General features: G+C 52.2%; 1 protein-coding gene and 1 long non-coding RNA gene across 6 annotated transcripts in view; one reads left to right on the top strand and one right to left on the bottom strand.

Moving 5' to 3' along the window:
• Nucleotides 1-16,562, top strand: part of LOC132539072 (uncharacterized) — a 53,191-nt gene extending 36,629 nt beyond the window's left edge. The window contains exons 3-4 of the long non-coding RNA XR_009550371.1: nt 11,515-11,606; nt 16,196-16,562. This is a non-coding gene — a long non-coding RNA (uncharacterized LOC132539072). The remainder of the gene's footprint in view (nt 1-11,514; nt 11,607-16,195) is intronic.
• MSI1 (musashi RNA binding protein 1) overlaps nt 125-16,756 on the bottom strand; it is a 29,975-nt gene continuing 13,343 nt past the window's right edge. For 2 of the 5 annotated variants that reach the window (XM_060192959.1, XM_060192963.1), the window contains 7 exons: nt 16,557-16,674; nt 13,473-13,553; nt 10,674-10,730; nt 7,697-7,765; nt 5,466-5,653; nt 5,056-5,119; nt 125-1,943 (listed from right to left, as the gene is read on the bottom strand). In XM_060192959.1, coding sequence (XP_060048942.1) covers nt 5,078-5,119; nt 5,466-5,653; nt 7,697-7,765; nt 10,674-10,730; nt 13,473-13,553; nt 16,557-16,674 — 555 coding nt within the window. In that variant the 3' untranslated portion in view covers nt 125-1,943; nt 5,056-5,077. The remainder of the gene's footprint in view (nt 1,944-5,055; nt 5,120-5,465; nt 5,654-7,696; nt 7,766-10,673; nt 10,731-13,472; nt 13,554-16,556; nt 16,675-16,756) is intronic. The other 3 variants (XM_060192960.1, XM_060192961.1, XM_060192962.1) reach the window with 3 other exon arrangements.

The raw sequence follows: 16,756 nt of genomic DNA, 5'->3' as shown, positions 1-16,756 counted from the left end.
GAGCCCGTCTAGCGGACATTGAGGACAGTACCCTGAGGCAAAGTATTGGACAGGGAAGGGGGGTTTCCTTGGGGTACCTAGGCCTTACCCTACACAGAGATGAAAAAGACACTCACAAGCCCAGCACCGTTTTCAAATAATTTATTAGGAATTTAAAACTGAAAATAAAACCTGGAAAAAAGAAGTTACAGATGTGGAGAGAAGAGACACCGGAGAGTGGTAACTTGCTGGCCTCAAAACACCATGTAACATCTTTTTTTTTCTTTTTCTTTTTTTTCTTCTTTTTTTTTTTTTTTTTTTTTTTTTTTTACAAAATTCCCCAAACAAATCAGAAAACGGAATTCCAGGACCCTGATCCCAGGGGTGGGGGCCTGTGAAGGTGTGGGGTGGGGTCCAGGAAAGGGGAGCAAAGAGGAGCTCAGTCTCTCAGGACTTAGCTCAAATGTGTAGAAAATTAAAAATAAACCAATAAAATGCAGCTTTTCTTTTATTAGGAAAGATAAAAAAAAAAAACAATAATTAAAAAAAAAAAAAACACCAGGAACAGCCGCACATCTCAGTAACAAAGATTATTGCTTTTGTGTTCTCAGGGCTAACAGGATTAAGCACCTCACAGACAATTAACTCTCCAAAGTGGGGCTTAAAAGGGAAAGGAGCTCAGGTCCCCAGCCTCAGACCTGAGGATACACAGGGTGTGTGTGGGCAGGACAGGGTCCGCTGGCCCTCGGCCCGCCACCAGACACCAGGCGAGGCCTCCCTGCGCATCAAGAGTCTGCCTCTGAGCCTTGGGCTGCCCAGGGGCTCTGGCCATGGGACCTTCCTGGTGGGAAACTTCAGTGAGAGTGTGGGGGTTCCCTGAGAAGCCCTTTCCTTTCCCCTGGGGTCCGCCCCATCCCAAAGCGCCTCCTGAGGCCCACTCACAGTGGTGGTGGTGGGGGGTGGGGCTCAGAGCAGAACAGTGAAGGCCCAACCTTGGCTGGGGGTTTGAGGAGACCTTTGGAGAGTTAATTCCTTTCCAGCAGTGGTCCTGGGCGGGCCCTTCTCTTTCCTCGCCCCCTACCCCTACTCTGGGTTTTTCGGGGAGCAGGTCCAAGGCCTTGACCCCTAGGGCCTGAGAGAGAAGGCCTGCCTTGGCCACGGTTGAGGCCTGCAAGCTTACAGTAACGGTGTCTGAGGAGGGGGCAGAAACGTGGAGACCACTGCTGGGCAGGGCGATGCCTCCAGCCACCCAGGGGTCTCAGAGAGGGATGGGGGGGCTTCACCTCACAGTATTTACATATGATACAGGACAGGATGATTCCAGGGGCTCGGCCTGGCCTACAGCCCTGTCCTCCTCTCCAGAAATGGAGGGAGGGGGCCAAGGACCCCACTCACAGACACATTTGTTCTCAGCTGGTGGGGGGCCCCTGGCCCCTGGCCCCCTGTGATCTGGGGCTTCACATTCACAAACCTAGAAATAGCCAAAAGGAAAAAAGAAAGAAACAAAAGAAAACAACCAAAAAAACCAAAACAAGGAACAAGGAGGGAAAATCAGAGTAAAACAAAACAAAACAAAACAAAACAACACAAATGGGTGGGGCTATGGCCTGGTGCAGGCCCCTCTGCCCCCTCTGCCCTCTCGCTCGCTCTGCACAAGTACAAAAGCCTTCTGGGGAGCGGGGGTGCTAAGAGGGGAAGCCAGGAGCGAGGGGCGCAGACCCCAGGAGGGAGAGCAGGGGTGGGGGCAACCGGCTAATCCAAAATAAATAAAAGCAAGGCCAGGGCGGGCTGGGGGGGCAGAGAGGGAGGTTAGTAGGGAGCCAGACGGTGTCCGGGGGTGGCGGGGCAGGGCCAGGGGCCCCAGGGGGTAGAGGGCAGGCAGTAGCGGTCCAAGTCCCTGCGGCTGAGGCGGCTATCCCCCGGCTGGCTCACGTGTGGTCCTCAGGCAGCTGCAGGCCGGGGTGCTGGAACACAGGAAGAGGTTACGGGGGCCCTGCCAATCCCTCTTTAGGCCCCCAGACACACCAGTCCTCAGGCAAACGGCATTCTGTCTTCGTCCACTTACTTCCCTTCCACTCAGCACGGGGCACTGAGCTTTATGGGCCCAATCTTCCCCTCCCACTTAGAGGAGGAGGCAGAGAGGAGTGAGCACAGCAGCACCCCACCATCCACAGCTTCCCCCGGTGCTGTACACGGTGCTCCCGTGTCAGGCTGAGGCCGGGACGCAGGGCCTCACACGCGGTAAGGCCTGTGTGTTCTGCCATCTCCCAGCCCTTCTGTGCACTCTCTGTTCCCTATGGGGGAACACTCTCCCCCCAGATTTCGACGAGCTGGATTTGTTCCAATGTTCCCTTCTCAGAACCCCTAAATTAGTTCTGTTACACACAGTCTGGCATTTTGTCTAGAGAGGGCCTGCCCCTGTTCTCAGCATGGCGCTCAGTAAATATTTCTTTGAAGGACTGAATAAGAGAATAAAATGCCACTGGCCCACACAGTAGCCCCCACTGGCCTCTCCCCTGCAGAAGGGCTGAGTGCAAAGGGTGCTGCTGGCTCTCTCCTGTATGCTGACAGGTTTCTGTCTGCTCTGTCTGTTTTGGTGTGGACAATCAGACCTCCTAGATGCCAAACGTGCAGGACCACCAAGCACCACCCTGGCAGCCTCTTGTTTTCACAGGTACCTAATATCTCACTGTTTGCACACACTCGCACTTAAAGTTTAACCACTGAGAGGTTTATGGGTTTTGAAAATAAAATCAACGTCTAGTAGGCTGGGACAAGGCCCCCACTCGTAGAGCACAGGACTTATAAGCATGAGGGTCTGAATTCAACCCCCAGCACTGCATAGGCCAGAGTGAAAGAAAAAAAAAAGAGGGAGTGAAGCACAGGAGGTGTTGAACTGTCACGTACGAGGTCCTGAATGAGGCCCCCCGCATCATGTATGTCACAGACTGATGCTCTGGTTCTCTCCCTAATGAATAAGCATTTATTATTAGTATTATTTTTAAATACTTATTTATTCTCTTGCCCTTGTTTTATTGTAGTTATTTGTTGTTGTTATTGATGTCGTCGTTGTTGGATAGGACAAAGAGAAATGGAGAGAAGAGGGGAAGACAGAGAGGGGAGAGAAAGATAGACACTTGCAGACCTGCTTTACCGGCTGTGAAGTGACTCCCCTGCAGGTGGGAAGCTGGGGGCTCGAACTGCGATCCTTACACTTTGCACCACATGCACTTAATCCACTGCGCTACTGCCCGAGTCCCTGTTATTTTTTATAAATAAAAATAAGATGAATATCCCAGGAGGTGGTACAGTGGATAAAATGCTGGACTCTCAAACACAAGGTACCAAGTTCAATTCCTGGTGTCATATGTGCCAAAGTGATGATCTGGTTTTCACTCTCCACATCTTTCATTAATAAATAAAGAAATAGATGCTTTTTTACAAATTCAAGTAAGAATGTGGGAGGTGGTGCAGTAAATAAATGTTGGCCTTGAAGGCATGAGGTCCCAAGTTTGAGCCCTAGGATTGCACATGTCAAGAGTGACCCTCTGATTCTTCCTATCTCCATAAATAAACCTTTAACAAAATAAAAACAAATGCCAGGGGTCAAATGGTAGCTCAGTTTATCACGCTCAATGACCTGGGTTCTAGGCCTTGTCCCACCTGCAGGGTAAAGCTTCACAAGTGTTGGAACAGTGCTGCAGGTGTCTTTCTTTCTCTCTGCCTCCCCCCTCTAAAAGCCAAAACAAAAGAACAAAAACAAAAAATGTTGGCATCTGTGAAGTTGTGCAAAAAGAATGCCTAAAAATGAAATCACTGGGGGCAGTAGCGCAGCAGGTTAAGTGCACATGGCGCAAAGCACAAGGACCAGCGTAAGGATCCCAGTTCGAGCCCCCTGCTCCCCACCAGTGTGTGGGGGGGTCGCTTTACAAATGGTGAAGCAGGTCTGCAGGTGTCTGTCTCTTCCCCTCCTCTCTCGATTTCTCTCTATCCTACCCAACAACAACGACAGCAATAACAACAATAATAAACAACAAAGGCAACAAAAGGGGAAAAAAAAGCCTCCAGGAGCAGTGGATTCATAGTGGATTCACTGGGCCTCAGCAATAACCCTGGAGGGAAAAAAAAACAAAAAAAAAACTCTAGCAGGGGCCGCACTTGGTTAAGTGCGTGCATTAGTCAGCAAGGATCCAGGTTCAAGACCCTGGTCCCCACCTGCAGGGGGAAAGCTTCACACGTGGTGAAGCAGGGCTGCGGGTGTCCCTCTGTCTCTCTCTTCCCCTCTTAATTTCTCTGTCTCTATACAATAATAAATAAAAAAAACAACAAAACACCTCTAGCTGTGGGCTGGGAGGTGGCACAGTGGAAAACTTTAGAGTCTCAGACATGATGTCCCAAGTTCAACCCCCTGGCATTACATGTGCCAGAATGATGCTTTGTGTGTCTCATGAAAAAGTCGGTAAATAAAATTGAGAAAAATAGTTTATCCTATTTTAATGAGACAGAGACCCAAGCACTGCTCAGTTCTGGCTTATGGTAGGGCTGGAGATTGAACCTGGAACCTCAGAGCCTCAGGCATGAAAGTCTCTTTGCATAACTATTTTTCCCCTTGCTTTATTATTATTGTTGTTGTTATTGATGTCATTGTCATTGTTAGATAGGACAGAGAGAAATGGAGAGAGGAGGGGAATACAGAGAGGGGGAGAGAAAGACAGACACCTGCAGGCCTGTGAAGCGACTCCCCCGCAGGTGGGGAGCTGGGGGCTCGAACCGGGATCCTTAGGCCAGTCCTTGCGCTTTGCGCCACGTGCGCTTAACCTGCTGTGCTACCGCCTGACTCTCTTCTTTGTATAAGTATTACGCTGTGTCCCAGCCCTAATAAATTTTAAAACAACAACGAACAAAAAGACTTCTTTCCAGGAGCTGGGATGCGCTGCCCACCGGCTGTTTTCATTTGCGCTCCAGCCAGCTGAGCACTTGGTCGAGGTCATGGACTTTGCTGATATGAAGGTCTGAGGCCCTGACCAGCCTGGTATCACCCTGCACCAGACCCCCATCCCCGTCCTGTCTCCTCACCTCCTGTCACCTGTCTCCTGCTTCAGTGGTACCCATTGGTGAACGCTGTGGCAATCAAGGGACCCTGGAAAGAAAGGAATTTGAGCCTTTAGATTCCTGGGGTGTGTAGGGGGAGAGCAGAGAAAGCCCAGGGGCTCCTCTCTCCCTCAGGGAAACTCCGGGAAGACACAGTGTTCTGCAGACCCCCTGAAAGAGTCTCAGGGCAGGTGCTGGGAGTCTGCAATGTAAGTCAGGTTCAGATGAGGTCTCCCTGAGCTCGCCTCTGTGCTGGCAGAGGTGGTGACTCTCACTGGCACAAGAGTTGATCGTCGTGTACCCACTGAATGGATGGTGGACCTTCTTGGTGACACTCCACCAGCCCTCTCCCCAGGGGCTAAGGGGTGGTGAGGCTGCCAAGCGTGGTCACTCACCCCGAGACTGTGGCCGAAGCCGGTGCTGGGGGCGGGGCTGGCAGCGCTGATGTAACTGCTGACCCCCGAGTCCTGGTTGGCGGCCCCGTAGAGCTCGGCCATGGGACCAGGGCTGGTCGTCCCCAAGAAGCCCCCTGTGCGGCTGGGAGTCGAACCTGGAGGGGGAGCCATCGTCCAGGGGTGAGAGCCTGGCAACCCAGAAAGAAGAGAGTGATAGCCCGGCGCCCCTGCCGTCCACAGCACCCCGTCCCCCAGCCTGGCAGGTCTTTTGGGTCCTCTCTCTCCTGGGGACCCTTCTAAGAGTAGCCCCTCCCAGCATCCCCAGCCTGGGGCCCCTTATCTCCTGGAAGACTCCCCTCTTAAGCACCCCCCACTTCATCTTTCCCCACACTTCTAAAACTGACATCACCAAGCACAAAAGCACTATGTTCATAGCAGTGCTATTCACAGTAGCCAAAACATGGAACTAAATGCCTGTTGATAACTGACTGGATAAAAAGGCCGAGGAGCAGATACTTGGTGGAATACTACTTGGCCATTAAGAAAGACGACAGACAGATGAAACTGGAGCTGATGATGCTCAGAGAAGTAAGTCCAGAAAGGAAAGACAACAATAGCATGGTTCCTTGGGTAGGTGGAACATAAGTCTACAAAAACAACAATCGCAGCAGCCAAGCTCTTAAGATTCTGTGAAAGAAAACGCTGGCTAGTGGTTCCTGGACGGGGAGGGGGAGAGGCAGAGGGTCTCTTTGGTGTGATGATCCTAGACCTTTGGTGGAAGTGAGCAGACACACACACACACACACACGCACGCACACGCGCGAGGCTATCTGGTCTGTAAGCCAACATTAAATCAATCCAATCAAGTGGCCATCCATCAGGTGCTTACAAGGCTCAGTGTCTCCCTGACTTCTTCCTATCCACTCCCCACCCCTGCACTCCTGCACCTCACTCGTGCAAGCTGGCCCCTAAGCCTTTGCACACGGGATTCCCTCTGCCAGGCAGTTCCCTCCTCCTCTCCATCTACAAAGCTCATGCCCAGAGCCTGACTTCCTTTGGCATCAGCACTGCTGTGATACTGAAACAGGACTGAGGTCCAGGCCAACGTAACAGTTCAACTGGACAGTGCGCCTGCTTTGCTATGTGCGCGACCTAGGTTCAAGCCTGGCCCTTACCATCCTAGAGGAAGTTTCAGTGCTGTGGTCTCTCTCTCTCTTTTTTTTTTATTTTTGGGGGAGATTTTTTTAAAAAAATAATTTATTTCTTTATTGGGGAATTAATGTTTTACATTCAACAGTAAATACAATAGTTTGTACATGCATAACATTCCCCATCTTTTTTTTTTTAAAAAAGGGGGGGGAGACAGGGGATTAAGTGTTCATGGTGCGAAGTGCAAGGTCCTGCACAAGGATCCCAGTTCAAGCCCCGGGCTCCCCACCTGCAGGGGAGTCACTTCACAAGTGGTGGTGCAGCAGGTCTGCAGGTGTCTTATCTTTCTCTCCCCCTCTCTGTTCTATCCAACAACAACAGCAATTAACAGTAACAAAAGGACAACAAAAGAATGGGGAAAAAGTGGTCTCCAGGAGCAGTGGATTTGTAGTGCAGGCACTGAGCCCCAGCAATAACCCTGGAGGCAAAAAAAAAAAATCTGGCTGGGGCACTGAAGCCCTGGTGACAACAACAACAACAAAAAGGTACTGAGTGCTGGGGAGGTTAGTACTATTGGTAGTGTGACAGACTCCCATGCGTGAGGCTCCAAAGTTCTAGGTTCAGTCCCTGGCACCACCATAAACCAGAGCTGAAACACACACACACACACACACACACACACACACACACACACACACACACACACACACACACACACGGCCAGGTGGTAGCACACCCACTTGAGTGCACATGCCACCATGGGTTTGAGCCCTTATTCTCCACCTGCAGTAGGAAAGCTTTACAAGCTGTGAGGCAAGTCTTCAGCTTGCTGGCTCACTCTCCCTCTCTCTTTCTATCTATCTATCTCCCCCACCCCTCTCAATTTCTCTCTTACCTAATGAAAAAGGGTGGACAATGCTATGTTGGTGGCCCCCAGTCTACTTGCTCTGGAGGGCAGGGTCAGGTCAGTCTCTGATGAAGGCACAACAGGGCAAGTGCTCCGTGAGTCCCTCTGGAAGGGGGCAACTCCCTTTTCTGCCTTCCCCATCTGTCCCTCACTTCCTGAACCCCCAAAGTCTCACCTGTCCCTCGAACTACAGCTGCTGCTGCCGCCGCCGCCGCCATCGGTCCGTACGCCGTGAGAGGAATGGCTGAAAGGAAAGGGGTGGCACTTGAGCCCGGAGGGTGGGGGACAGAGGTGGAAAGGCGACGTCCCTTGCTCTGAGCAGAGCTCTCCAGCCCTACCCCACCAGGGAATGGAGGCAGAAACCATCCCTTGGCCGCCATCTGTGCCCTGACCCCTGGACAGAAGGACAAAGGAGGGAGGAGGGTGGCCAGCACATTTTCAGTTTCTCCCCAGACTCAAGGGACAGCCCCAAGCTCATAGAAGGTGGGTGCAGGGTACCCCCAACCTTGAGAACTGCTCCTTCTCCAGGAGTGTCTCTGGCTGTCTGGGTGGGTGGGCAGGTCCCTGAGCCCAGAGCTACCTGGGGGTAGGGGGTATGTCCCCTTCCCATGTCAAGCTAGGGGCACCCAGGGGCTGAAGGTGTGGGATACAGGTCCAGCCCAGTGACGCCAGGTGGGAGGGGCTCTGGGGGGCGGAGAGGGGGGGACGGCTCAGGCTGAGCCAGACTCTAGTCTGCGCCATTACTAGGCTTTGCTCCTCCGCTGCTGGGCTGCTGCCCTCACTCGCTTGTCCCCAGCATGAAATCACCTGCACGCCAGTCCTGCCTCTGCCCCCCACCCCACAAAGCCAGCACTGACTGCTCCCTCCCTCCAGTTATCCAGAGCACCTGGCTCCTTGCCTTGGACACGGCAGATGTTGAATAAAGGTTGGGTTAAGGAGAAGGGACTTGGGCCTAGGTACTGGGAGGGATGTGTGTGGGCGCCCACTGCTGCTTGACTCTGTTCCTGCAGTTCCTGGGAGTCCAGAACCGAGGTCTGCAGAGTTGGCTATAACCTCAGGAACCCAGTCAGCCACCCCAAGATGCACCCTTGAGCGTCTCACTTCCCCCTCCCCAGACAGGGAGACAGAGACACCACAGGACCAACTGTAATTTGTGAAGCTTCCCCTTTGAATGGTACTCCCAGCTGGTCCTGGGGGCTTGAACCCAGGCCCTCATGCATGGCAGCGTGTATTCTACTGGGAGATCTACCCCCAGGCCCTGGGCAGGAGGATTAAAGTTCAGGACAACATGGCTCTCGTGCCGTGGAGGGGCCCCGTGAGTGAAGAATCTTTATCCAGTTGGTTCTTTGTCCACTCAGATGTCACTTCCTCTGAGAAGCCCTCCCTGACCATGTTCCCCAAAGCAGCCCCCTGCCCACAATTCTAAGACTTCAGGGCATTTTCCTGTGGGGAGTGGGAAGAAAGGGACCTTGTGGCGGCCAGGCAGTTGTGCACCTGGTTAAGTGCACATAGTACGAAGTGCAAAGACCCATGTAAGGATCTGGTTTGAGCCCCCGGCTCCCCACCTGCAGGGATGTTGCTTCACAAGCGGTGAAGCAGGTCTGCAGCTTATCTGTCTCTCTCTCCCTCTCTGTCTGCCCCTCCTCTGTCCATTTCTCTGTCCTAGCCAATAAAATGGAAAAAAAAATGGCCACCAGGAGCAGCGGATTCAGAGTGCCAGCACAGAGCTTCCAATGATAACCTTGGAAGCAATAAATAAAGTAAAAAAATGTAAGAATAAAAGCCAAAGAAATGGGTCTTGTGAGTGTCACTCACTCACTGCTCAGGAGGGCACGTGGCCCGAGAAGAGAAGCACTGACCAAATGCCCAGAGAGCGCGTCTAGATCTCCTGAAGGCAGGGAGCAAAGTTCACCCCCAGGCCTCCAAGAATGGTGGAGCCCAGACCCATCCCCCTTTCCGTCTGCAAGGGGCCGTTCCTCCCCTGGTTCTCCCAGGCCGGGGCTGCCTCTGAGGTCTGGGTTGGGGCCCACTGAGGCCTCTCCACAAAGCAAAGGCGTCTGTCTTGGCGTTGCAGCTCAAGCCAGCACTGATCACGACTGTGAAGAATGACTCATTCATGTCACTTCTTGGAGAGCAGGCTTGTCCCCATTCTGCCCCCGGGGCCTGGCAGCGTCCTCCACACACAACTCTTGAGTTGAACAGAAGGCACCCCCACCCACTAGCCAAACCCCACTCTGCTCAGGGCGCAGCCTCTCACCCTTGCCTCCAAGATACTCTGTTCCCCTCCCCACTTCCAGAAGCCCACGTTCCTTCCCACTTCCCATCTGCAGGGACTCCTAAGCACTCCCCTGGAAGGAGGGTCTCATCTAAAGCAGCGTCCACACTCATGTCTGCCACACATGGCCGGGCTGGGGGAGAGCAGGCTGAATAGAGAAACCCCCCTACAGTTCACTCATCTATAACTGTCCCACCTTCCAGGACCCCCTGGATCTGGTCTTGCCCCCCAACTGCAGAGCTAAGCTTTCCCAAGTGAAAGGCCCAGCTGGAGAGAGCCCAGTGCAGCTGGCCAAGTACCCTTACCCCCACACACACACACCCACATACACCCCTAGTTGCAAAGGTACAGCCTCAGGGGTGGACCCACCCCTCCGAGAGCTTGCATCGGCCCATGGAATAGTCTGAAAATCAGGACTTTGTTGCCAACCTTTGAAAATAACTGGAAGATTCCTTCGAAAGCGAGAAAAATGGTTTCTGGCTTCCTCTTGGAAAACGAGATGGGAAGGGGTCGGGTCGATGTCCCCTCCCAGCCTGGGGGACATGTCGTGCCCTTTCACATCTGCCCAGGTCTCGGCTCTGGTCTGAGTCAGAGACCCACCCCGGCTTGGTCACTGCTGGCTTCTAGAGCCCACGTGGTGCCTGGCACCCAGGAGGCGTTGGATAAATATTTGCCAAGTGGATGAATGAGTGGGTTGGCCCTCTGCCCCACCCCTAGAGCCCCGGCACTCCACAGGCGGGCCGGCCAGTGCCCGGGCACAGTCTAAGCCCCACAGGGAGGCTCCCGCTAGCTGTCCCTGTCCCCGGGAGGGTCCCTGGTGCTTCCCTTTGTCCCCGGGGCGCCTGAGGGGTGCACGCAACCCGAGCGAGCGACTGACCTGTAAGCTCGGGGAGGACTGGGGCGCTCGGGAGAGGGGTCCGCTCTACACGGAATTCTAAAATGAAACGTAAAACAGCTTAGGAAGGTGCAAGGGCACTGGGTGGGTGCAGAGGAGCCGAGAGCTGGGGGTGGCCAGAGCACGGTCCCAGTCCCAGCCATTGGGGCAGGGAAGATGGCTCCATGGAGGGTGGGGGGTAGGGGGTGAGAGAGGTGGGGGAGAAGGCAGAGTTACCACTTGTACCCTGGGCATGGGCTGATGCTGCAGCCAGGGGGCCAGGCGGTAGCGCAGCGGGTTAAGCGCTCGTGGCACAAAGCGCTAGGACTGGCGTTAAGGATCCTGGTTCGAGCCCCCGGCTCCCCACCTGCAGGGGAGTCGCTTCACAGGCGGTGAAGCAGGTCTGCAGGTGTCTGTCTTTCTCTCCCCCTCTCTGTCTTCCCCTCCCCTCTCCATTTCTTTCGGTCCTATCCAACAACAATAACATCAATGACAAGAATAATAATCAAAACAATGATAAAACAACAAGGGCAACAAAAGGGGTGGGGAGGAAGGCCTCCAGGAGCACAGAGCCCCAGCAATAGCCCTGGAGGGAAAAGAAAGCAAGAAAGCAAGCAGTGCTGCAGCCAGTTTCCCTGTGTCTTGAGAGGCTGGGGATGGCCCCAAGGAATCTCCCAGAATCCTCCACCCCCACCCCCTTTTCTTTCTTTTTGGTTGTGGGGGAGAAGCTGAGGAGGCATCAGCATCACTGATGAAAAGTAATAAGCCCAGAGCAGGTCGGATTCGGACTGGGCTCCCAGTCCCGCCACTCTGTAACTGAGTCCTGCGTTTCTTTGTCTTTCAGAGTGGCGCTCAGGCTCAAACCCAGAACCTCACGCATGGGAGGCACCCCACTCTACCGCTGAGCCGCCTGTCCTGCCTTCAATTAGAGTCTCTGTAAGTCACTTTCTTTTCTTTTTTTTAATGTTTTTTTTAAATTTTTATTTTTTTTTCCCTTTTGTTGCCCTTATCGTAGTTATTATTGTTGTTGGATAGGACAGAGAGAAATGGAGAGAGGAGGGGAAGACAGAGGGGGAGAGAAAGATAGACACCTGCAGACCTGCTTCACCGCCTGTGAGGCGACTCCCCTGCAGGTGGGGAGTCAGGGCTCGAACCGGGATCCTTATGCCGGTCCCTGCGCTTCACACCATATGTGCTCAACCCACTGCGTTACCATCCAACCCCCCTGTAAGTCACTTTTCTTCTGGAAGCCCCACTTAAAAGATGAGGGAGGATCAGCCTCTCCCATGAGGCCACAATCCTGCTGCTAGGATCAGAAAGGGAATGCACAGTCTGGGGGCTGCACCGCCCCTGAATCACCCCTGATGCAGGGCTGAAGTGCCTTCTTAAAAAAAGTGGGAGTCAGGCGGTAGCGCAGCGGGTTAAGCGCACATGGCTCGAAGCACAAGGACTGGCATAAGGATCCCGGTTCGAGCCCCCAGCTCCCCACCTTCAGGGGAGTCACTTCACAGGCGGTGAAGCAGGTCTGCAGGTGTGTATCTTTCTCTCCCCCTCTCTGTCTTCCCCTCCTCTCTCGGTTTCTCTCTGTCCTATCCAACAACAACTACATCAATAACTACAACAATAAAAACAACAAGGACAACAAAAGGGAATAAATATTAAAAAAAAAAGTGTTGGGAGTCGGGTGGTAGTGCAGCGGGTTAAGCACATGGTGCAAAGCACAAGGACTGGCGTTAAGGATACCGGTTCAAGCCCCCGGCTCCCCACCTGCAGGGGAGTCGCTTCACAGGCGGTGAAGCAGGTCTGCAGATGTCTGTCTTTCTCTTCCCCTCTCCTCTCCATTTCTCTCTGTCCTATCAAACAACAATAATAACCACAACAATAAAACAACAAGGGCAACAAAAGGGAAAAAAGTTTTAGGGCAGGGATAGATAACATAAGGGTTCTCCAAAGAGACTCTCACACCTGAGGCTACGAAGTCCCAAGTTCAGTCTCCCGGAACACCATAAGCCAGAGCTTATGAGTAGTGCTCTGGTAAATAAGTAAATAAATAATAAGTTTTGCAAGAATAGTTTGCAAATGAGGGTGCTTGTAAGATTTTGTGCTTTTAAAGTCCCCCTCTCCAAGGGCCAAAAATATAGTTTTTTGGCAGTTGCTTTGTGTGAGGTCCTGGATTCAAGTCCTGGCACCAAAAATGAATGAATAGCAGCCCAGGAGGTGGTGCAGTAAATAAAGCACTGGACTGTCAAGTATAGGGTCCAGAGTTTGATTCTCAATCTTGAATGTTCCAGAGTAATGCTCTGATCCTTTCTTGCTCTATTCCTCATAAATAAATAAATAGACAAACCATTTTTTAAAAAGATAAAATGAATGAACAGTTTTTCAGCATTTTGAGTCTGAAATGGTCTTTAAAGGGCTCAGCAGGGGATGTGGACATTCTAAGTACATCGTCAAAGACACCATCGGTTTGGATGCCAGGAAAGGCCATCACCAGCCTGATGCCCTCTTTGGGTAAGTGGCAACCACAGAAGTGAACAGAGAGAGAGGCAGGAGCAGGTAGAGGGCCTGGGAGAGAGCGGAGCCATGCAGGGCGCACTGTGAGCCCTCGCCCCAGTTTCTGGGGAACAAGGGGAGGAGGGTTTCGGTGGGGAGAGGGATTCTTCCTCAGACATGCCTTTCCTTCCAAGCCTCCAGCAGGCGGACCGACCCCCCAGCCATGCACCCCCAGACCCCACCCCAGGAGTCAGGCTGCCCAGGAACCACAGACATGCTGACAGCAGAGGGGAACCGAGTGGGACTTACCAGGGAACTGGTAGGTGTAGCCAGGGGCCAGGCCTGTGTAACTCCGGCTGGCGTAGGTCGTGGCTTGGAAACCGGGGTAACCTGACGGGGAGAGGAGGCTCATGTCAGATGCCTGAGCTACAGCCTGGACCAGCTCTGTGGGAAAGATCCTGACCAGCATCTCCCCCCCCCCCCCCCCCCCCGCCTATCACAAGGGACAGTAACACAGACACCTTCAGTATGCCGCGCTCTAAACTAAGTCCAGAGTCCAGTGAATGCATACTTTATTCTCTCTGTGAACCTCACAAGAGCCCTACAAGGCTAGTAGTCAAAAGCCCTGTTTTCTTATCTTAAAGTTTTTGGGGAAAGGGCTGGCGAGATAGCTTAGAGGGTGCCTGCTTTGCTCTCCCTGCTCCCCCTGGGGGAAGCATCATTGTTCCGGTGTCTCTCCTTCTCTCTAGATCTGAAAACGTTACCCTGGAGCAGAGATGCCCCTAGCAACAACCAGAAAAAAAAAGTGTTTTTCCTTTTAGTGTCAGAGATGGGGGTGGGAGAAGAGACACCACACTCCACTTGTGAAGATTTCCCTGTACAGTGCTCCCATATGGTTCCAGGGGCTCAGACCTGGGTCCTAGATGAGCTGTCTCTTGTTCCAAGCTATTTTTATTTATTTCATGAGTAGTCGAGAGTTTTACATGAGAGAAGAAAGCCAGAACATCGCTCTCATACACGCAGTGCCAGAGATGGAGCAGGGGCCTCAGGCATTCAAGTCCTATGCTTTGCCAACTACAGCTATTTCCCCACCTGCTTATGAAACTTGTTGTTGGTGTTGCCGGGGCTTCACTGTGCTGGGCCAACATCCCTACCCCCCACCCCACTCCCCAGTAACCAAGAAGCAGAAAGAGAAAGACACAACGGCACTAAAGTCTATGTATGGGAGACTTACTTTTTATATTTTTAATTATTTATTTATTTTCCATTTTTGTATTTTATTGTTGTTGTAGTTATTATTATTGTTGTTACTGATGTTATCATTGTTGGATAGGGCAGAGAGAAATGGAGAGAGAAGACAGAGGAGGGGAAGACAGAGGGGGGGGAGAGAAAGATAGACACCTGCAGACCTGCTTTATTGCTTGTGAAGCAACTTCCCTGCAGGTGGAGAGCCAGGGGCTCGAACCAGGATCCTTACACCAGTCCTTGCGCTTCGCGCCACCTGCGCTTAACCCACTGCGCTACTGTCCGACCCCCAAGACTTACTTTAAAAAAAAATTATTTATTTACCCTTTTGTTGCCCTTGTTTGATTGTTGTGGTTATTATTGCTGTTATTGATGTCATTTTTTGGATAGGACAGAAAGAAATGGAGAGAGGAGGGGAAGACAGAGGGAGAGAGAAAGACAGACACCTGCAGACCTGCTTCACCACTTGTGAAGCGACTCCCCTGCAGGTGGGGAGCCAGGGGATCGAGGGGATCCTTAGCCAATATTTGTGCTTTGCACCACGTGCACTTAACTTGCTGAGTTACCTACCGCCCAACCCGCCTGAGACTTATTTTTTTTAAACCAAAGCACTGCTCAGCTGTGGTTTATGGTGGTGCCAGGAACTGAACCATGGACCCAGAGTCACAGACATGAAAGTCTTTTGTAGAACCACTATGCTATTTCTTCAGCCATGACTTATTAATTAAATATATATATATATATATATATATATATATATATATATATTTTTTTTTTTTTTCCCCCCACTTGAGAGAGAAAAATACCAAAGCACTACATAACTCTGGCTTATGGTGGTGCTGGGGAATTGAACCTGGGATTTCAAGAGCCTTAGACATGAGAATCTTTTGCTTAACTATTATGCGATTTCCCCAGCTCGATTTATTGATTTCTAAAACAGTCCCAAGGTCATCCACAGCCCAGTTTTATTTTATTAATCAACTTATTTATTTATTACCAGAGCACTGCTCAGCTCTGGCTTTGGTGCTACAGGGGACTGAATCTGAGACTTTGGAGGCTCAGGTACGAAAATCTATTTGCATAACTATTATGCTGTCTCCCCAGCCCCCATTTTTAATCTTTACCACTCTACCATGCTTGGTGCTCCTCTGAGCAGTACTGAAACTCAAACTCAGGGGTCACGCACAGCCAGGTAGGCTATTTCCAGCCCCCTATTAATCTCTCTATTTTTTTTTTTTTTTGAAAGAGAGTGCTCAGAACATCTGTCCACCACTTCAGGTGATAGTGATGTGGAACCCAGGGCCTCGAATGTGCAAAGCATGTGGGTTACTGCTGAGCCACCTCCCTGGTCCTAGAACCCCATTTTACAGAGAGGGAAACTGAGGCTCAGAGAAATGCTTATCGAGTGAGAACACGCCAACCCCTTACCAAGGCCCTTGGTGCTCTGACTCCTGCCTCCCTCCCGTTCACTCTGTTCCAGCCACAATGGCCTCCCTGCTGTTTCTCAAGTTTCCCTCTGCTTGGAACACCTCACCCAAGTAGCTTTTCTCCCTCCCTCCCTCCCTCCCTCCCTTCCTTCTTCTTCATGCTCCTGGGTTCTTCTTACTGTGCAAGTCTCAGCTGGGACGTCACCTCAGAGGCCAGGCCACAGGAGTCCCCCTCCCAGCAGTCACAGAGCTGTGCGTCTCATGCTGGTCTTTCCTTCTCATGGCACTGATGGTGCCTTCCTGGGCTCCTATACTTACCCACCCTCAACCTATGTTCTTCCTTCCTTACCTTCCCTGCAGACCATAAACCTCTAAGGAAAGAACTGCTGTACCTCCTGGCACAATGCCTGACATTTAAAACTGCCCAATAACTACTGGGTAAATGCACCGATGGACAGACTAATGAATGGACTGACAGGCCAATTCATATGGTGGAGCTGGACTATTCTTCTGGCCACCACCAGAGGGCAGCACCCAACAACCAAATGGCCCCACCTTGCATAGGGCTGGGAGACCAGAACACTTTGGTCCCTTTTCCATCTCCCACCCGAGTGACTCAGGCAGGAGGGCAGGCCACAGCGGGGATGCCAGCCCCGTTCGGTTCCCATGGAGGCCCGAGAGGTGAGGCAGGAAGAAGCGCAGGCGTGGACCATGCACATACCCAGCATGCCAATGCCCAGCATGAAGGCGTCCATTCCGTAGGGCATGACTCGAGACCTCCCTCGTGCGGAGCCCGTCGGCGACATCACCTCTTTAGGCTGAGCTTTCTTACATTCCACCTGCAACAAAACCTGAGTTGAGTCCCCCTGAGGACACAGGGTCATCAGCCCTCCTGTCCCTGCCCTCACCACGTGTCAGGCT

Source organism: Erinaceus europaeus, chromosome 6 (assembly GCF_950295315.1).
Source record: "Erinaceus europaeus chromosome 6, mEriEur2.1, whole genome shotgun sequence".
In the NCBI taxonomy this organism is placed as follows: Eukaryota; Metazoa; Chordata; class Mammalia; order Eulipotyphla; family Erinaceidae; genus Erinaceus; species Erinaceus europaeus.
The sequence above is the reverse complement of the archived record's forward strand: the minus strand, read 5'-3'. Positions and strand labels throughout refer to the sequence as shown.